Source organism: Anas acuta, chromosome 5 (assembly GCF_963932015.1).
Source record: "Anas acuta chromosome 5, bAnaAcu1.1, whole genome shotgun sequence".
In the NCBI taxonomy this organism is placed as follows: domain Eukaryota; kingdom Metazoa; phylum Chordata; class Aves; order Anseriformes; family Anatidae; genus Anas; species Anas acuta.
This window is the reverse complement of record NC_088983.1, coordinates 37,761,254-37,783,518: the sequence shown is the minus strand read 5'-3', so window position 1 is coordinate 37,783,518 and position 22,265 is coordinate 37,761,254. Positions and strand designations below refer to the sequence as shown.

At 42.0% G+C, this 22,265-nt stretch overlaps 1 protein-coding gene across 2 annotated transcripts in view; it reads right to left on the bottom strand.

Annotated features, from left to right (window-relative positions):
• PLEKHH1 (pleckstrin homology, MyTH4 and FERM domain containing H1) overlaps positions 1-22,265 on the bottom strand; it is a 48,539-nt gene that overhangs the window by 19,756 nt on the left and 6,518 nt on the right. For both annotated transcript variants that reach the window (XM_068684190.1, XM_068684191.1), the window contains exons 3-13: positions 16,855-16,917; positions 14,338-14,487; positions 11,183-11,266; positions 9,564-9,645; positions 6,918-7,912; positions 4,497-4,575; positions 3,753-3,841; positions 3,086-3,236; positions 1,963-2,102; positions 1,299-1,409; positions 845-931 (exon numbers count right to left, since the gene is read on the bottom strand). In XM_068684190.1, the coding sequence (XP_068540291.1) occupies positions 845-931; positions 1,299-1,409; positions 1,963-2,102; positions 3,086-3,236; positions 3,753-3,841; positions 4,497-4,575; positions 6,918-7,912; positions 9,564-9,645; positions 11,183-11,266; positions 14,338-14,487; positions 16,855-16,917 (2,031 nt within the window). The remainder of the gene's footprint in view (positions 1-844; positions 932-1,298; positions 1,410-1,962; positions 2,103-3,085; positions 3,237-3,752; positions 3,842-4,496; positions 4,576-6,917; positions 7,913-9,563; positions 9,646-11,182; positions 11,267-14,337; positions 14,488-16,854; positions 16,918-22,265) is intronic.

Sequence of the window (22,265 nt, the reverse complement as noted above, 5' to 3'; positions counted from 1 at the left end):
CTCTCTCAAACTGTCTTGTTTCTCAGTGCTGCTGCTAATTTTTTCATTTTAAAGGTGTATGCAGAAATACTTTCTGCATCCTTCACATTGTATTGCCTTTTGCCTTAAATAGTTCGTTACTCTTTGAGAGGCAAGACACTGGATTTAAGAGTATTGAGCCTTAGCGACTTCAATATCATAAAAGCAGAAGGTAGCTCACAGCCCAGGCCATGTGCCTTTCAGTCAGAGTATGACAGAAACTTCAGTGACTCCTTTACAGTGTTCTTTAACAATAATGACTTAAAAGCCCAGTGATGAGCTAACTTTCAACGCTTTGGAAACTGAATTGTAATAGCAATCCAAAGCTTTCGATTTTTCTTCAGATCCTCAGACAGAATCATAGAATGGTTTGGGTTGGAAGGGATCTTTAAAGATCATCTAGTCAAACCCCCTGCCATGGGCAGGGACATCTTTCACTAGATTACACATGCAAGATCAGGCTGAAGATCTTGTGAGAGGAGTGTCTCAGAGGAGATCCTATGTATGCTCCAGCTCTAGTTCTTCTAAGAATAACTTTTCTCACAGATTTTAAGCTCTCAGTGTCAACTGCAAAAAGAAAGTGCTACAGTTTAAAACAAAATAAAAATAAAGGAGAATTTCTTTCAATGTCAAAAAGCTGCATTTTGGTTACAATTTCCCCATTATTTATAAAGCTAACTGCCTGGCTGGTGCCAACAAATACAGGAGCCAGATAAAGTTAGCTTTTATCAATTGAGATGTATAGTGCTACTCTGCCTGAAATAAGCTCTCAATCACCCAGCCATCAAGCGCGTGGTTATCTACAGGATGAGAAAGCAATGCTTACCTGGAATGTTTGGGACCCTTCACCTCTGACAATTTGGCACGAGGAATTCAGCTCCATCTGCCCTTGTGGTTTGCGGATAACATCACTCTGGGGAAAGAAAAGCCAACAACTCTTTCAGTAGGAAGAAATTACATGGGTCTCAGAGTATCTAACTGCAGCATTAAATAAATGTGCATATTTATGTCATCTGTACAAAGTTAACCAGTAGGTGTCAAACTTCTGCCTTTGTGAACGACCATTCAACACCTGGAAACTGCCACCACAAAAAGCTTCACTGCCTGAGCACAGAATCCATTGTTGAGCCTGTGGGTCAGACACAAAACTCTACAGGGCATTTTGAGGAAAGCTTGTCCATGGCTGCCCCGTCTGCCAGTGCTACCAATCTGGAACTCATTCTGCAGCCAGTCTTCCTCCTGAGCCTTCACACAGGAGTAAACATATCTCAGTGACTTACCGGAGACTTGTAGTACATGATTTGTCCATTTCTTAAAACAAACCATCGTCTCTTCCACATCTTCACCTGACTGCCCATTTTCAGCAAGTAACCTGATTTCTCCATGGATTCCTGGAGGGCAAAGAGAAAGGTGGAGTTATCTTGCACCTCTCACACTTCCATGCAAATGACAGTATGAAATTGAGCTCAGACATCTGCTGTATCTCTGTCACGTTCCTCTTTACATTGTCAGATGGGATAAGCATTCATCCAAGGTCAGAGCTCTTTGCTCAATTTGAAGAAAGTCCTAGACTTTCTAAGCAGCTGCAAACACTACATGAAGAAGGCACTATCCTTTCTTTTGCTTTCCTCTGAATTTTTAAACTTGTTTTGTCACAAAGTATAGCCATCATTAAAGGAGAGTATGGCCACAGGAAAACAGTACAGGTCATCAGGAAAGAATACAGCCCTCAATGCTTGTGTTTTTATCTGACTATATAACACAAGTTGCGCCTTCTGCTGAAGCCTCAGATGGCGTCTTTTCATACAAACCAGCCGGACCAACAGTCCAATGTGCTATAGCATCATTTTGCATCAGAGAACTCAATATACTGTAGATATGCTTTCCTCTTTCATGGCCAAGGCCCTGTTTGCACCCCCTCACAACTGACGTAGCAAGACTTACAGTGCAGATTCCACCATCAGTGGAATAGGAGGATGTCCGCTGTAGCTTATGTTCTGGCTCTGAATAGTCCCCATCCAAGGAGTAGGCATCAGGAGGGATGGCATAGTCACTCTCAGAGCTCAGCGAGGACATAGAAACACCTGTTCAAAATGAAAGAATTAGAATCATAGCTAAGCAGAAGTAGGCTCGGCTCTGGTGTAACTTGCACCTGGATAATGAGCACTCTGAAAATGTTTTTAAGTTCACCATTAAGGCTCCTTTGCTCAGGAAGAATACATCAGATCAGACTTTGGAAACTCACATTACACTAATCAAACTTTTGAGACTTTTTTTTTCCTAGGAAGACAAGCAGTGAGGAAGTTTTGGATACTGACAGTGAAATAAATCTGCTGTTGAATAAATGGTGATAAAAATCAACAGACTTCTTATCTAAAGCATAGACATCGTGTTTTCAGTCTGGAAACATCCATTATAAAGCCCGAAGCCTCTCCCATTCAAACCAAAGGCTCCATCACCAGCAAGTGGGCTTTGCTTTTTATGAATCTTCCCCCACTGGTGGGCATTGCCCATACATCAACCTATGCATCACAACAAAAATTAAACTACATTTAGTGTTATATCTTATTGATTTCCAATTGTAATGAGTATTCCACTCTAGGATCCAGTTTGACCTTCCCAGAAGTCAAGGAGAACTGTCCTAGCCAGGACCAGATTACTTGATGTCTCTCAAATATAGGAAAAATTTGCTTACTGGTCAAGAAATTATCAGTCAGTGATAGAAACAACAACACACTATTTTCTTTAATGTGTCAATATTGGCTCACAAGAAGTCATAAAAAAGGTATTGATGGTTCACTCAATGTAAGATTAATTTGGAAAATAATCCTTCCCACAATCTTAGCTTAGCAATTGTCTGTATGGAAAACTACCAGCAGCAAAATACATCTAAAAGGACAGATTTCTACTGAGTAACTGTTGATATCTGCATGCATACTGTGTCAAGTTGTTAGCATCACCAAGGCAGTGCATTTGCCTGCTTGTCACTGATGACACTGTTCAGGACACCTTGCCTCATGTGAGGGGAGAGCATTCATACTGCTCAGTAGCAAGACTCCCACTTTACCTCTTTTCACTGCACGAGGGCTGCCTGGCATGCTAGCTTTCCTGTTTTCAGATCCAGCAGTAGAATTCCTGAAGCTGGCATGGGAACCACAGTCATCATCAGAGCCCGAAGACTCATCTAAGAAAGGCACGTTGCTGATCTGTGTGGCTTTCTGGAAAACAGAAAATTTGTAAGGAAAGAGTTTCTCCAGGACCATCTCTGCTCATAAGGAGACAGCAATCAAAGCAGGCCCTTGCTTTTCCCACTGCTGTCCCAGGGCTCCTCATTTCTTCCTCTTCTAGTCTGTGAACTTCCAAGCTGGACTCTCTAGTCTCATCTGTTTGGGTCTCCTTTGATTATACCCTCTTATTGTTCCACAAATCTAATTCTTCCCCTTGAGCACTCAAGATCCCTTTTCCATGTCATTCTATAGGCTACATCCACCATCAGCCCTAGGCATCTACAGCTTCATGATGCATACTGCAGCTTCCCGGACCAAAACTTGCCAAAGTGTTCTGTATTTCTAAATACTTTAATGATCTGCTGCTCCTTGTGCATTCCTTTGGTCTTCAGTCCTTCCTAGCATTCTCTTTCTTTCCTTCTCTGCACAGCTTCACCTCATTCTCTCTCAAATTAGTGGTAGCCCTGGCCCATGCTTTTCAAGAGGAAAAGTGAGATTGCTCCTTACCCCCTTCAGCATAGCGTAGACTGGCACCGCCATGTTTCTGTGGATGAAACCGGTAAATGGCCCAGAAGCTGAACGTGAGAAATTTGAAACTGGGAAAATTCAGAGAGAAAGCAAGAGAACAAATAACACAATCTGGTGAAAAGCAGCAGGTTTTAATGGAGAGGTACATGTATGTGTGTACCTCATGTAGACTTTAGAATACAATGGAAGAAGACTGCCGTCCCAGACAGTATGGCCCCAGAAAGGCTACCCAGATGTGTTATTGATTACATACAACTGCCAGAGGCAGCTGCAACGTTCTCCTCATTTAGCCAGTAACACTTCTTACCCACCCCATGCTCCCCATGTTATGATTGCAGACCATGTCCAAACAGGTAAAAGCCATCATGGGCAACCTGTTCCCACCCTCACCAGGAACCATTTCATGGCTACTTTCCTCTTCCACATTGGTTCACAAACAGGGGAAAGTAATGGTGAAACCACAAGGCTAAAAGCAGGTCACAGCCATGCTGGGGCAGAACAGTTTCAACGAAGTGAGGAGGGAAATAACAGAGCCCCCTGAAGATGTTACTGAACGTGGGGCACAAAGAGCCCGGCACCAGCCACCCCCAGGATCCCATATACCTTCTGCCCTTCCTTTCTTTATCATGGCTACCTGTGAAATCAAATTTACTTCGAAAACAGACAGATGCTCAGGTCCCATACTGTCACCCCCTTTAAAGATGGATTTTATCTAGAACTTACAGCAGGTGGAAGCGTCGTTCACAGCAGCTGCTTCAGACAGCCTCATGCCAGACTCGGCCATATCATAGATTCGACTTTCCTGGAACAATAATACCATAAACAGCAATGGTCAGTCAAAAACACCATTCCTGCAGGAAAAGAAATGCTCATGTCACAGAATCACATAACCCCTTGAGGTAAGAAGGAATGTCTCTCTAAGAAAACTTGCCTCATTTCACCAGATGTTGGGTAAATGACCATTAGCAGAAATGTGCATGTGCGTGATTCCCTGAATCACATCAGACTTGGTTTAGAAGTGCTACAGATGACACCCAGACTGGGATGCCTACATGCAATTGTCAACAGCTGCATCTCAACATATAAAAGGTATTTTTCTTCTTTTATGAGCAATGCATTAAAATGAATCAAGATCAGCCCTAAAATAGAACAAATTATTGAGTCACCACCTGCAAAGGATTCCCACTATCTGATAAGGGAATGAAAGAAAGACCTGGAGTGTTCTTGATAAGCTTGTGTCTCAGTTATAACAACACATGGAGCTTTCAGTACAAACGATCTCCAAGTGCTTCACAAATTAAAAAAATTCCAAGGCGGGGACTCAAATGTTTAATTAAGTATAATGTTCTAAAATATCAACCAGCCTAAAATGGATAAAATCAAAGCTAGAAATCTGAATCCTTTTGCTGTTCCTTAAGGTGTACAATCACTATCAGGCAACATGCCTAATACATATATGCCAATGTACCCAAAGACTGCAAAGTCAAGCACACCAAAAAAAAAAAAAGTAACAGAATTAATATTTTCTGTATACTTATGTAATGTGATTTAGCCTTTAATGAAATATGTGTAGTTTTTTTTCCCCAGATACTTCCTATTCAGGGCACAAAATGGACATTTCTTACTAATTAGTCTACTATTTAATACTCTATTAATATTTAGATACACTCACTTGACTGTGGCCTGAAACCAAAACAATGGATTTTCTCATAAGCTTTCCTGTGGTGTTCCTGAGTATAATATTGTAACGCTTCACAAACATTAATCACAGATTTTACAGAAATGCTGGGAAGGACATTGATGTGTGTTATCTCTAAGAAATATGGGTATCTCTTAGATATCTAAGAGGAATTCAGAACTAGGTTCTTTCAAGTACCCGCTGTCTTTGGAGTACCTATTCTGAGATGTCCATGACCTGACTTTCTGAGAATTTAGCATCATATAACATTGTCTGCAATGAAAACTACTGAATACAGTTACAGCAGATAGACTGCTCAGCATTTCTCTAATCAAACTTAATTGCCAGTCTGCAGTTGGACATTGAGAAAGCATGTGTGTGGGTAGCTAGCACTCACCTGTGAACACTTTAGCTTAAGGGACTGGAAAAATCTTACATGGGAACTCTAGGTTAGAGAAAGGGACAGAAGCCAATCTCAGATTTATTTTCCTTCTTTCAAGTGAGTGCATTGCCCATGACACCCTTCTGACTTCTGCAACAAATATCTTGAAAACTGCAGTTTCTTCACTACACCATCCAGCTTCATTCCCAACACAGCTCCATACAATGGACTGAATAACAGATTCCTTCAGAAATCCAGCTGTGATTATACTGGGGTTTAGACTGGTATCATAAAGGACACATCCAAAGATCACAAATTAAGTTTTCATATTAAAAAAACAAACAACACGTAAAATAAAACATGACGAGTAACGCAGTGCTTGGTTTTGCACCTTCAATAAACCACTTGTTTGTCTATGCTTTTAAAAAAGCAAACTGAAAAAAACCCTGATTTATCTCCTAGGATACTATATTGATTTTCACCAAGTTTTAACAGTTGGATTGACACATTAGCAAAAATACAGCCATCTGAACTAAGAAGTAACTGAAGGTGACAGACCTCTGTCACATAAAATACGCAATAGGACATGTATACTCACTCTACCAATTGTTTTCACAAAAATTTCCTGATAGCGAAAGAATACCATGAGATAGGAATGCTGACATCTTGTCCACATGTCTGTTCTTGTATTTATAGCTTCTTCTGACCCTGAACTTACCTGGTCTAGTCCATTCACTTGCACTTAAAACTTTTTTTTTTAATCTTAAATACATAACAACAGAACTAAGGATGGACTTCTGATGACCCGTAAGGACCAGCCACAATGCAGCATCTGTTGACTTTTGTTTTTACTTGTTTCTTGAATACTATATATATTTTTTTTTAATAAAGGGAAGAGAAACAATAAAATTGTCAGTGGAAGTAGCATGTCCCATCCTTGGAACTGCCAGACCAGGTGGTTTGGAAATGTGATTTATGTCACAAGGAAATGATTGATTGAGACCAAAAGCTGTTCTAGGCTAACTACTGGGCACTACTTAAAGATGAACAGCAACTCTCAGACTGGTGTCCTTGCATTTCTTACCCATGACGGGAATCTGTGCAGCGGTGGTGTGGGGGGTTTACATCCTGGATCAAGCATGCCAGCCTCAGAACTCACAGCTTCTCTCTTTGCAGTTAAGTGCTTGATCTCATACGTTCCAGCTTCTTCCCTCACCAGGCCACCTTCTGTCTCCATCTTCTCCAGCACCCTATAATCATCAATGTCTGTTTCCTCCACTGGCCCGTGGCAGACTGGTATGGGCTGGAAGGTGCTGGCCTCTAAGCTCATTACACGATGGAAGGAACCAGCACCTGACTGTGGTTGGCTGTAATGTCTCTTGGCTAGTTGGATACTGTCTCTCGGTGCATTGGGAGTCCGTGTTTTTGGAAAGGTCATACTACTTCCAAGGCCACGTTCCCTCCCTGGACAGATGGAACCTGCTGTAGCAGCCGACGTTGACATGGCCAGGGGTGGCCCAGCAGTCTGGAGGGTGCCCTCAAGCATGCTCATTATTTCTCCTGAGCAGGTGGAATCCAGGTGGTGGGAACGGAACCTGGCACTCAGATCATCGGAGGAGCCGGCCCCGTCCAAAGACACTTGTTGCAAGGTGCTCACAGTGCAATGGTTTCCCTCTAGTGAAGACCGGAAAGTCAAAGCCTCAAGGATTTTTGTGGGCTCAGCTGGAGGGTCCAGAGACACGGGATCAGAGCACCCTAACCTGTGTTCAGAGCTTATGGTTGAAAACATGTCTTTCTCTGCAGAGAGATTCCAGCTTGATGGGTCAGACATGAGCTTCAGTGTGTTCTGAGAAAGCAGAGATTTGTCCTCTCCATCCTCAGTGAAGGTGTCATTGGCAAGGACGATGCTTGTTGTAGAGAAGACACGTTTGGTAGGTCTTGTTTGACATAGCTGCCTGAAACCAGGTGCAAGAAACATAGATTTCTGGTCTATCTTCTCAGGTAAAGAAGCCTGTGGTGCTCTGGACTTCAGAGAATTACAGCTCCAAAGAGATTTAAAGGGAGAAATGCTGGTCATACCTACAATGGAGGAGAATATATGGTTAGGGCATTCAAATTCTTTATTGTTTAAAATGTTGCTTGCTAGCGTAAATTGTGTCAGCTGTATTTCAATAGCAGCCATAACAGTATAGGCTATAGGAGGACCGTGGCCTCACTGTGACTACTGCCATCTCTCTTCTATTCTGTTATCTAGAAATGGGAAGTAGTCTAGATCTTTGTCATTTTAATCTTTGGTTGCGAAAAAGCCTCATTACTTTTCTTCATGTCTAATCTTCTCAAGTACTCTTTTCTAGATTAGCTAGATTTCCAATGTTTACTACTTAAGTATGCATATGACGTCCTGCAGGATGGTGTGTGGTCACCAATCACTTCATGATTTTCACTTACCTGGGCATTTATATGTTACCTTATTGAAAAGCAACAACTCATAACGCGCTTTGGAATTCACAAAAAGCTGTGCAGTCACAGTCACCATACATGATTGCAAATGCTGCTTCAACAGCAAACTCTACAGGTATTGTTAAGAGGAAGTAGAAACAAACTGAAGACGCAAAGTAACAAAGGGAAGGACAAACAGCACAATAAATTACTGTTGATTGTGGAGAATGAAACCCATTTCTGGAAATACAGCTGAGAAAAAACAACCATCAGAGCTGTTTTGATCTTGGCACCCAAGGCACAAGAATCTGGATGCTACCTTAGCTATTCCTAACACACAGGTCTGGCACACACTCTCCCCTGCCTCTGAGGCAAATCATTAGTCTAGACTGGAAAAAGGCCATTCATTTTAATTTTAAATATTACTGATATTTTTGCAGCTTCCTGGATGTGACAGGAAGCAGAAGAAGCTCTTATTGTTAGTGTGGCAAGCAAAAAGATTTGTCCCTCTGCAGGGGCCTCTGGATTTAGCCTGGCATAGTGAGAAAAGTGGGATAAGAGGACAGGGTGGAACTGTTCATTGCCCAGAGCACTGGGCTACAGGGAACACTTAATACCAGATTATTAACGCAGCTTACCAGCCATTCTCTTTTTGTAAACAGCCAGAGTCAGAGGGGATGAGAAAAACCTATTCAATAAAGTATTTAGCTAGAAACATGGTGGGATTTAGAAGGAATTTTGCCCTATTCCCTTGTTGTGGATTGATGGAAACACCAGAAAAAGACATCCGTAGCAAAGTAACGCCCCTTGCCTGCATGTCCAGTGAAGTTCTGGAAACTAGCTCACCTTAAGTGACCAAACCAACCCCATTAAGGAAAAAAAAAAAAAAAAGAAAAGAAAGAAAAAAAGAAAAAAGGAAAGAAAGAAAGAAAGAAAAAAAAAAAAAAAAAAAACAGGAAGAAAATGGTAAAGAGAATTTCCTCTTTAAAATGTGTTGTGATGAAAGGTACTGATTTCAAGCCCTGAAGACCAAAGTTCCCCATGGGTTGTCCCTGTCTCAAAACAGGGGCCCATGTTCAGTCCCAGACGGGAAATCAATGAAGAGCTTTTATGGCAGCCAAACAATATTATGCCTGTCTTAAACACAGACCCACTGAGAAACAGAACAATTATACTGCTTGCTCGCTGTCACAAGTGCACATTTCTGACAAAGTTAAGAATACAACCCAGGAATGCTGCCTTCCACTCTTGTGCTGGTTACTAGGCTACAATGCCAGGTGAATGCATTTACCTTGCAATGTATCCTGAAGGGCTTCAATTTGCTCCGTCAGCCTCTGATTACAGTTTTTCAGGTGGTAGTTTTCTAGCTCAAGCTGTGAAACAACAATAACAAAAGCTGAAAAATTAGGCATAACTGTGTATGCGCTTGTGTTCCTCTACACAGAGCAAGTCTTCAACTTTACTTACATTCAAGTGTCTGAACAGAAAAAGGAAAAAAAAAAGTGTGAATTCTACCCGTCACCTTGAAATCCTTCTCAGCAGCTCCACTCACACTTTGCTGTGCTTTCTTAAATAGCCTCTGTATATGCCATTTCAAGTTCTCAGATCTTTTAATTTCCTTGCCTGCTATTGTTTATCATGTACCCTTGTTTCAGAAATAACCGTTATGACAACCAAATAACTACTACCCAGTAGAAGAATTTTTCCTCTCCCCCTGTATGTGTAAGACAAGATCCCCCCGCCTTAGGGGATCAAACAGAAAAACATTATGGATGTGTTTATATCTGCAATTAGTGCACGAGTGATTTTTTGCAAATTTTCCTTATATCTTTGTTTGAAGTGTCCCAACATACAATCAAGCACAGCAACAGTGCATCCAAAGAGGTTTCCCTTTGATGGAATCAAGGCTGAAACTGCACTCATGGTGCCATCTAGGGCAACCTAATTACAACGTAGATGCAAAGTCCTTCAGTCAACAGTGGTCTACTTGCGTATGAAATGCTCCCAGAATCACCATCTGGCATGAACACCGTTGCCATTAAATACACGTGAACGTAAGGTCCTGGATTCACAGCAGGTCCCTCTAAGTCAACCCTGCGTTTCCTTCTTTGTGCTGCACCAGTCAGTAGCGTAGATGCGCCTTAAGTTACCTCATCCAGGAGAATGAAGGAAGCACAGCTTTCTAGCACAAAGTATTTTGTCAATCTAATGAGATTACAAAATTGCATCCCAACACAAGTAGTGCTCACAAAGACTAATTCTTTCACCTCCAAAAGATTATTTTCTGGTATAGATTGGGAAATTTATGGCTTTAACTTAGAATAAAAAGGAAAGACTGGATAGACCCAACTCCCAGACACAAACTACTACAGTGTCTTTAAAACCAAGTGCTGACCCACTGATACTTCTTAGTTACTCTAGATGATACTGAATTGGCCCCAAATGCAGACATAAACATACAGGATGGATAAAAGAGAGAGACCAGACAAGAGAGAATGCTGGGCAGTAGGAAAACAGCATTGGTCAGGGACAGCAAATTAAGGCAGAGCAAAGGATGACGTGTTTGTGTCACAGCTGCTTTGTCAGGAAAAGATGCAGAAACAGCACCCTCAGAAAAAGGGAGAGGCAGAAGAAAGCTGGGGGAAAGGCATATGAAACAGTCTTCAGAGATCTCTATGGGGCATTAGCAACTTAGCAGTCCTGCACAGTTTGCCCAAATCAGTAACTAGCCCTAAGTCAGAGGGGTGACCCTAGTCCTGCAGCTGAATGTATTCAGGGGCAAACCAGGTGAAAGCTTCTGCAGCAAACTGACTGTCCTCACGCTATTGTCCCTGCATAGGAGGACGCTGTGAATGCAGCCACTGCATCTACCCATAGGCCCTGAAACGTGGCAGCAAGCTGAAGACTCACCTCTCTCAGCTTAAATGTTACCCACTCTTTGATCTTGGCAGCTTTCTCTTGAACAATTTTGGCTTCCTCAGTCCTCAGCTGTTTCTGTGCCAAAAAAAGATTAGATGCATCAGGACCATATAACCAGCAGTATTCTCAGCGGGTTACTGCATCAGGAGTGACTTATTCACTGAAGGTCCCATTCCAGATGTACAATTTAAGACTGCTGTTTGGATATTATTATCCAGCTGGCCGATGAAAAGTCAAACGCTTTAAATTATTTTACACGGTCCCTGAAGTCAAAATCAGAGGGTTGTTTCAAGAGACTCTTGGGGAATACCAAAATCCAACTTGGGTAATGACTGCCCACCTCCCACAGTTTCATTTGAGTAGTCTCCAACTTTTCTTGTTTCAGATGATTTTGCACTGTTGCTGTTGAGCATCAGTAGCATCCCTCCTCCCCCCCCACACAGTTCTTTATTAAATTTCAGCCAGCAGTAAGTAGTGCCTGTAGATGATTTACAAAACAGTGTAATTCTTGTGAGCAAAAGGGATTCAGTGGGTGCAGGTGTGGAGTATTGATCTTAAGGGCAGGTAAGATGGAAACTCATAACAATATGTTTGTAACACACAATATTCTCATTGAGAACATAAAGATGTAGACTCAGGCTGGAAAAAGCTCCGAAACTTGACCTTGAAATGTTAAGACCAGCTAGGAGGTTGTTAGATGGTGTAAGTGGTGGTATATTTACATACTGGCTCAGACTAGTTCTAATCTACACAAAGGTGTTATGGGAATACTGGTGATTTGTATAATGAACATTTCTCCTCCCCCTCCTGAGCTCCTTGGGCAATGTTGCTACAACATCATCTTTGCAGCTATGTTTTCTTAACCGCGTTTTTTCCTTTTTGGGAAGTTTCCTTTGAAAGGCACGGGATTGGTGCTACAGTCACCTGAAGTGTTTTGTTCCTCTCCTCTGTGGGTTCATCAGGAGCACTGCCCTCCATACTAATTTAAACTACAAGGAGAAATCCATTCTAGGAGCAAGGTATGGAGGGGGAACGTATTCTGTATGGCACAGTTAGCCCTTGGTTTTTCTAATTAAATGGACAAGAGTAATAGCTGCTGGTAGCAGTTAACAATTTCTCTGCTAGGTTGTGTTTTTTTCCCCGTGACGTGAACCACTGATTATGAGAATAAGAGTTAATGTATATGCCTCTTTAAAAAAGAAAGAACAAGAAAACTTAAGAGTGTGTGTTCACTGAATGCCACACAGAAACACAGTAGATTGCAGGAAGTTCCCAACATCTTCACATCACTTTTAATCAGCACATGATTTTAATCACAACCACACATTTAAAAGCTTTTATTCAAAAATGCTTGCTGAACTTAAAATAGATCTTGGCAACACTACCAGGCAGCAGTAAAAGTTGCAGTTGAGGATAATGAAATAAAAGTAATCTAATCTCATGCTTCAAGAGAAGGATTTAGTTTTCCTCCCTGAACATGGGTGTGTGTGTTCCTAATTATCAGATACCAGCCCTTGGTGGAGTCAGAATATTAGACATGACTATTAGCCTGAAACGATCTGGCAGATGTAGCAGATTTACCATAGTCCTTTGAATTACCATCACACTGTTACATCTTCATTTCCCTAATAATTCAGGGACCAAGAGGTAGGAGATCCATTGTGCAGTATAGCAATATTTTGAAGTGCAACATCAAGATTTTACTTAAGGTCCTACATCCGAGTAGCAACATTAAAACAGCATTGTCATAGAGCTTAGTAAGCCCTGCCTCTAAGCAGAGCCAGTGCACTCAGGCACAGCATCTGTAGAAGCAGTTACCATGCTTTAAGATCCAGGAGCAGTTAGGGATTTGTTATGTCCCACACTATTGTGGGGTGCAGACATGATCTCAGTGTCCTCTTAATAATGCTCTGAACTCTACAGCTCTCTCCAACCCAGTGAAAACAAATAGGATTGCAATATTACGTTAATGACCTTAATGACCTTCCAAGAACTCCCACCATCTGCAACTAAACCAGTGACCCAGAAAGCGAGCATTTCTTCTCTGAAACTGTCAAGCTTCATCTTTCATTTCCAGAAGTCTCATTTTGCCTCTTGTTGCTGGAATTGAGATATTTCTACTAACAGAAACATTTCTCCAACTTGTGTTTATTGATTTTAATCAAATCACACCTTGCATTTCTGGGTAAATCAGAATTTTTTCCATCTTCTATTACAGGAGCTGCTTCCAGACCAAGGTCACTGTTGTAGCTCCTTCTGAACACCTTCTTTCTCTTCCAAGATGCAGAAACTTCATCTACATTCTGCCAGAGTAAGCTGGCCCAGGGAAGTGACCTGAAACCCTGAGTATTACAAAGACCTGATGCCTGACCTCCACACTATACTCGATCTGAGTTCAGACAGCCTACTGATCTATTTTGCCCTTGAAACAGGTGACAATTAGCTACATGTGACGTGCAACTCAAACAGCAAAATAATTGTGTAAAACTCTAACAAACTTCTAACAAAATTCTAACAAAAATTTCCATTAAAAAGAAAGTTTACTTAGCAACATAAGATTATCGCGTTCCTCATGTTATAAACAAGACCATAGGGCCACGGCGTTTAACAGAGCTGAAATATAAGTCCCAGTGTAGAAGTAGTTCCTGCCTTCCATGTACTGAGAACGGAAAAGACCAAGAGCTCATCTTTTATAATGAAAACATCTGGCAAGATAAGAACTATGCCAAAGGATTGCTGAGGACTGTGAAAGTTCCCTTCCAAAGATGCAACACATGCTGAGCTAGAAATGGATTCCATAATGAATTTGTGGAGTAATCTATATAGCCAGAGAAATACTGTCAGCAGCTTTCAACATTACAATTTAGGGTCTCGCTACTGACTCAAGTCTATCCTAATGAGTCCTTCAAGGACACTGACCAATCTTCTGTAACGAAAAGATAAGGCCTACTGAGGCTGAATGGAGGCTTATGCCTGAAAGGAGAATTGAACGAGAAAATCTCATACTGAGCAGGGCATCATTGCCTTCAGATCAGCTGTAAGAGGATAACATGCAATGGAGACATGAGCTGTGCCTTAGAACCATGCACTACAGAATCCCTCCTGCTCATGGAAGCTACAGATCTCCCTACAGAAGGTATCTTTACCTGTTTTGCTAGCTGAGTCTCCAGTCTGTTAATCAGGTCTTCTTTTCCTTGCACTGTACCCATCAGCTCCTGGTATTTTCTGTACAGAGCGCTGTCTGATTCACCAGTCTTCATGTTGGCTAGTTTTATCTCCTCTTCCATAATTCTGACCTGAAAGGACAATCAGAGGGAGACCAAAAACAAATAATGCACATGAAGCTGCTTGTTTAGTGGTAAGACCCTGACTGACAGGGTATTTCTGGACCTCGTGGTTTTGAATAGGAAAAAAAACTAGGGATAGGAAGAAAGATTTCAAATCACAGTTTATTTTCGCATGTGTGGAAACAGCATTGTGCATTCATTTGCATTGCTGAAGGAGTAACAGATGTAAATTGAATAATGAACAGATAAACACATTGTGGATTGTTAAATATTCAAATGTGATTGGTCAGAGAGACCATGCAGGCACTATAATCTATACAGACATCTGAGAAAGGTACAATGCGTTTTCCTCCTTTGCAATATCATGGCCAGCCTTTTTCCCACCATTTAGCACTAAGATATACACCAAAAATACTCCTAAAAAAAGACGACTTTCTTCTTCCTACAGTCCTCAGCTTAAGATAATGTTTTGGCAACTTCTGGCTTTCTGACAAGTGTTTTCTCTAGACCTAAGGTCTAGACCATTTTAGATTTAACAGAAGCTTCGCCTATCTTTGAGCTCCTGTCAGCACCACCACTTGTTCATCTCAGCAGGAGAAGCACTGAAGTAGCATTCCTTCACTACAGACAAGGTTCCAGTGCTTTAAAATTTAGCTGCTGCTGACCCCTTTCAGCTTTAATTGACTTTGAAAACCTCTTTGCTTTCTTCAAAATCTATGTCTCTCAGTATGCCAGTCCCTCTTATAATCACCTCATCCCATCGGAAGGGACTACAAGACTTCACTTCTAAACTTGAGTGGATTTCTGTGACTTTAACTCAAACCTGCTAAATGCAGCATTTGACAACAGGAAAATATCTGGTTCCAACACGTCCCAGAGAAGCCGAATCTGCAGATACCAGTTCTAAATACCATTAATTTAGCCTCAGTTTGGAACCAGGAAGGCAGAAGATGGGCAAAAAACTGGACACTTCGTACAGTCTGTGCAAGAAAGTTACTCACGCTCTGTTGAACAGCCTACACCTCATGCTTGCAGCCGTGTTTTGTCTTCCTGTCTGTCTACATTAGGCAGAGAAGCAAACTGCCTCTTCCTCATACTGAATCCGAAAGGTAGGTGCCCAACATCTGAACCAGAAAACTAAGCCTGCTGAGTCAGATGTGTTTTTATTAGAGTTTAGGGTTATTATAGTAAAAAGAGGTGGCCCCTCCTTTCTGTCTGATGCCCAAATGCTGACTCTGTGCTAGAGGCTCAGAGTGGGGACTGCAAACATGTGATTTCTTTAATTGAGGTTGGCAGCTACAGGGAGCCTGCTGAATTAACAAATCCAATCCCCCAGACTCCTGGAGTGAAAGATAACAAGGGATTTTACACTTGGTGTGGAGCCCTCTCTTTTGTAAGCTGCTTCTCATTCATGGCCAATACACTTGTTAGTGGAAGGGAATGGACCTACGCCTTACGCTGTCACATGCTGTGCTGCTAGGCAGCAGTGAAGCATGCTTCTAGCAACATTCCTCTCTGGATGGGACCAAGTTCCTGGAAAGGCAGACCCTACAACTTCAAAGACTGCTAGTCCTTAGGACCTGCCAACACATGGCTGCAGTACCATGGTAACCTCCACTTCTGTTGGGCTCCCTCTCCTACACCTTCCCAGTCAAGTTCTTTGTTACCCATTCTCTGATCTGGATTTGACTTGACAGCTGCTCCTTGGTGTCACTGCATCTTCCCACATCAAGGACACTATTCCTGTCACTGATGTGTCACCGTCTATAAAACCTCCTTCACGGTGCTGTCACAGAGACATTACCTTTAGCTGTCTTGGTCGTGTGTGGACTTACTGATACCACTCTCAGAAACAATTGTTGCTCTTGGCTGGCAATTGCTAATCTAGCATAGAGGAAAACAGCATTGTGATATGACAGTGTTGTTCCTATACTTAAGCTGGTGAGAAAAAAAAAAGTCTAAAACGATTTATTTTGCAGACACATCCTGCTTCTTTTGCAGAAACTTCTTTACTTGTAGACAAGTCCCTACCAGCACTGATATATATTTTTCTGAGGGCCTGCCAGACAGTTTTATCTCTGCACCTTAACCTGAAGTAAAACATCCCCTTCCTTTTCCATAATCAAGTGGGCTAATCATGGATGAGCAGGTGAAGGCTTTAAAGAGAGGCAGATATAAGGTGCTGGTTTTCACTAGATATTGAACCTCTTTAGGCACTTGTTCATAGCTCAGGCTCAAAGACCACTCACCACCATAAATCAGGGTTTGCAGCACTGTAATATAGTAGTGAAAGTGCTCTCTGTACAATGAATTGTAAGAAGTTGAGAGTAAGTTCCTGCTGGGCTTGTACCAGAGCCATGTAAGATGACCTCTTACCTGTTTCTCTGCATCCTCAGCTCTTTGCTCTGCTTCCATTACTCTCTGCTCCAATTCTTGCATCTTCAGAATCAGAAGACAAGTGAGGAAGAGGGAAAAATAAGAAATTAACATCATCCAGAGATTTGGTTGTTTGACTTAGAAGCCTTCCATTTCTTTTTCAGGTCACAGATCTTTGGCATGTTTTGGGTTAAGTAGTCAGGTTTGACCGGGAAAAAAGCCTTTGACCTTTTCCAGTCATCTGCCCCAACCTGAATTTACCGGAACTGTTTTCTCATTAGTAAGCTTCATCATTCATTACATGGGTCAAAGGAATAGTCCTGGAGTCTTGACCCCATTTCTACAATTTACACACCATGGGCTGTCCCTGCAAGAAGCCTGACTACACACCAACATCCTTTCCTGTTTTTATTTCAGCTAGGATTTATTCACAGTAGTAAATAAAAACAAAAACATCTTATAAAGCTCACAACAAGTCTGAAGTGTCGCTTCAAAAAGCATCACAGGCTCATACATGACAGAATTATTGGTGTTCTTAGTTTTCTTGTTCTTCTCATTTTAAATAGCTTTGCAGACTGACAATTCTGTGATTTCTGAGTGTTGCTTCAAGTACAAGAACCCTGTTTTTCTTTTTTTTTTTTTTAAACTAGCAATAGGATTTCATTTGATGTTTGCAAGGCTGTCTTCTACCACCTGCCCTGCCTTGATGAGTGTCAGATTTTAGCCCAGCAATATCAGCTCAGTGACTCTAAGTTTCAGCCATTGAGCTGCAAAATTTGAATAATGCTCTGTTGAATTTTGAGCATTTACTAGAGTTTTATTCACAAAAGAACAAGATAGAAGCAGCTTCAAAAGATCAAAAGAATCATGCCTCAAGCAAATAAAAAAAAGGAAGACTGTAAGGGAATCTGAACTCTATTCTGATGTGTTTGATGACTCTAGATAAAGTATCAGAGCCAACAAAGTCAGGTAGAACACTATGAGAATCAAATCAATACTTCTGAAAATGGGACTTATTCATCTCGTGTTGATCACCCTGAAAGTAGATATCAGTATTCCCTTGTTTCCATTTCCTGTCCTCTAGGTAGCAAAAAGACTCTCCTCTCCATAGAGGCACATTGAAGAGTGGACTGACACTTATTTACAAACATATCAGAAAAGTACACATATGGAGACACAATCATCATATAACTTCAAAAAAAAAAAAAGTCATTCTGTAACAACTACAAAGCACGAAGAACACAAATTGCCACATTTAGCATGACACATATTTGATAAATCTTTTCCAGTGGAGCAGTCAAGGACATCACAGACTATGGACCTTAATCCACAAATCACTGAGGACATCTTGGCAGAGGATGAGAGGTGCCACAGAAAATTGCACAGACAGCTACAGCCATAGCTGTTCTGACCAAACACAGACACTGAAAGTCTTGGTAGAGACTGAGATCAAGGCAATCTAACATTAACAGCAGTTGTCTGGGCACAACATTTTCCTCCGTCCATTAGGAAACGTGGTCTATCAAGGAATTTCCCTATTCATCTCTGAATGTCACAGCCACAGACAGGTAGCAGCAAAATATGTTGGTGAAAGACAGATGGAAATTGGTGGCATAATACACTTTCTGAAACAAAGACTGTATCTGGTGGTAGCTTCTGAGTGAACAGTTTCTGCTAGTTTTCTGATGAATTGACATCACGAGGGACTACATTCAAAGCACAGATCTCAGAGGAATCTATCCCCCAACTATCCTCTTAGAATCACAGCTGGATTCTCCAAAGGGTTGGAGATCTCCATGAATGACTCAAGTTGTTTTAAGACAACAGCGCTGTTCTGAACAAAAAATGTCTTCTTGTTCCAGCAGGTTCCTCATGCCACTTTGCTTCTTGTTGGTAGTAGTCCTGGTTCCTGATCAGGACAGAGTAAGTTATGTTGGGACCATTCCTGATCACTAGAAAGTTATGAAACTTCTTGTGCAATCAGGATGGTCTGGCAAAGTTCCAGGCAAATCAATTACATTCTGTCACCCTAATTCCCTCTGTAGCCTTAAATGAACTCGCACTTTTCTTAGCTTCCTGTACTACATTGTTGGGTTGCCCTAGTATGAACTGTTAAATAACCACTGCATTTCTCATATCCACAGAGTGATTGCTTCACCCATCCATGGTGTCAGCTGTCTCACTGGAGTACATTCAGTTTTAATACATCCATGCTTGTAAGGCTCTTTCAAATCCCTCAATGAATTAATAATAATACTTGGCATTTACATGGGTCCTTTCATTCAAAAGGCTTTATAGCTTGACAAATGCTACTTAGAAATTTGACCCAGGTCACGCAAAAAAATCAGTGGCACAGATGAATTCAAGCAACTCTTCTTCCAAACATTAGCCCAGACAGCTTGAATAGAGAGAGAAACAAGCCCAGTTGTATAGACATGCTTGCATGAGACAAAGGAGGCTTTTTCCAAGTGTTCATTTTTATTGAATTAAGACAAACAGGTTAAAAGTTACCCAGATAGCCCTTCTAAAAGCAGCAAAAGATCCTCCTATCAGCCATTCAGAAAGCTTTCCCTCTCCTGACCGCTCAGAACACATGAAATAAAACCAAGGGGAAAAAAGGTTCAGGCATGTCTCAGCCTCATTTTCCTCTTGTTCTCTTCAAGCGCTCACTTGCGGCCAGGTCGCCTCGCTGCCAAGGCAACAGCCTGCTATGGGGCCTCAGAGTGAAATAACCCCGTGTCCAGGGACACCAGGCCCCTGCTGAGGTCTGCACAGAGCCTTGTGCCTCGCAGGGGCCCCAGGTTGGGGCCCTCCACCATGCCGGCCCACGCGGCGCTACCATGCAGTGAGGCCAGGCTGCACGCGTGGCCAGTCGTGCCGTGCCAACACTGTGCCAGCACCGTGCCAACTGGGGCGCTGGCAGTTCAGCCGCCTTGGTTTGCATTCCTCCTGTTCTGAGCAGCGATCCAGATTAGTCGGTCTAAGCGGATTTTCAAAATCTCAAGTATTTAAAGGGTTAGCATGCATTGTACTACCAATGTCAGACATGAGTGGGCTTTTTTGTTTGCTTTTTTTGAGTTAAAATAGTGAAGTCTGCCTTGAAATCATAAAATTAGACTGATTTAAAATTTGGGGAACAGGTTGCCAAGCTTTCTATCCATGGATTCCAGAACCCTTGGATAAGCTGGCTAGTGAGCAAGTGTCACACTGTTGCTAACACCGTTCTTTGCTTTTATCTGGTAAAACCGTTAGATATTTTCATTTTCTGTTGCCATAAACCATATCAGGGAATCTCAGGGACAACACAGGTTGGCAACCCAGCTTCAAACTGTGCCCATCTCTCATTTTTTAAGATTTTCTCCTCCTTCCCTCAAAACCCTTCTAGAAACACAGTATTTTTAAGATGTCTGAATCTCTTCATTCCCACTGATGGAAGTAAGTAAAAATAGAATCACAGTTGCTATAAAACATGACAGAAATCCCTGGAGCTGACATCACCACACTGAGCATGCATTTTCCTTGGTTCTGCATCCCCACCTGTCCAAGTAGCGGGATGCAGCACGGACAGGAGCCCAGTGCTGTGACTGCAGAGCAGTGGTGACAGAAGGGGAGAGGAAGGTGTCTGAGGAAGTCACTGCAGAGCACTCAGGAACAAGGGGCACAGAAAACTGGCCACCAGCCACGTAAAGCATGAGCATCACATGCTGAGCACCTGCTCTGGGGCCTAGAGTCCACCTGCGTCAGGAGAGGACACCGGAGCCAGTCCACATTCCCAGGAGTGCTTTTCCCTTCCCATATGACATTCAGAGTAGGGAACTGCAAGCCTGCTAGCTCTTTGACCCTTCAAGTAAGCCTAACAGGGAGCTGTGCAAGTAGTTACAGAGTAACCTGATCACTGAACCAAGCTGCTCCTTAATCTTAACAAAGGGAACATCGCTTTGCCTGAAAGGCTGGATTAATTGCAGTAGGGCCCCTCCTCAAGGACCCCCCTAAAGCTGATGACAATTTTATTCTGTTGTGGCCCACAGACCCCCCTAAAGAGATATTCCAACAGGGGCCTGGCAAGTCTGTTTTCCAAAAAGAAGGGTGATAGCTAGGTGGTAGCAAGGAAGTTTCTCAGAGCAGAGTTAGAGCACACAGCTACATCTCCTGCATTACGGAGTCTGTGGAGTACTGCACATCACAGTTGTCCTTACCAGACCTGTACCACAGCTGTGCAATGATTTTTACCCTACTTTATCTAAAGTGACTTTAGATGTTGCTGTCCTTGGAGAATATTGAAAATAGTCATGATGTCCACCTCCAGAGCTACACTGAAAAGATGGTCAGGGTGCTAGAATTGCAGCATTTCTTAAAACAATGAGATGGAATAACTGTTTCCCGTACAGCATAAAGCATTAGTCGACGTGTAATTAGATCGAAAGCAAGAATCAGAACTGCTCCACTCTGAAGAAACTCATGTAAAAACATCCAAAAAAACACAGACAGGCATATACACATGAAAGTTGCATAACCCAAAGTGGAGTAAGAGAACACATCTATCATCAAGTAAAACTTAGTGTTTGCAGTAAGCTGCAGTCAATCACAAAGATTTCAACTCATCAGCAAATTGTGACTGAAAGAAACTGTTCTCACTTTCCAATAGTAATTGAATGGCTGAACAATCTTAAAGTGGACTGTGATATTGTAAGTCACGTTTTGAAACAAAGAACTCCATAACAAACTACAAGCTTGGATTATGTGCAAATTAGAGCTTAGTGAAAAAGCTTGAGTTCAAATCGAAAGATTGTGTAAAGAAAATCTATACGCTATGATGGAAGTTAAAACAAAAACAACAACAAACAGCCACAAAAGCATACACCAAAACCTCAGGTTTTTGCCAATCCTCTCTCCTAGGACTGCAGGTGAGTTTATCTAATGCACTTGAAAGTGAGATTGGTAGGAGATGCCTCTAAAACCAGAGGGATGCCATGCAGATTTCTGACATCTAGATCTCATAGAGCACCCCAGTCCTGCTCTTCAGCATCCCCAGAATGTTTCAGAACATTTTGACTGGATATGCAATCTTACCCTGCTGTTATAACAGTATACATACCACTGTCCAGTCTTCTAACATTATACCATAACTTGTCTGGCAACAGGACAGCTTATGGGAGGGCAAATCCTAAACCCACCATTCTTATAAAAGATAACCCATCTTTGCTCTGTAGCTGCCTCATTCTCTTGAGTTCTAGAAACTTGCTGGTACAGCGTTTTCAGTACAGTCAGAATACCTGGTAATTTTCCAGAGAACAATGCCAAATTCTTACTTTCACTAACATCACTTTACACAACTGTGGCAGGAATATCCCGGTGTCTTAAGTGATGAGCAGACTGAAATGACCTACTGTAAATGGGAAAGAGATCCCCAC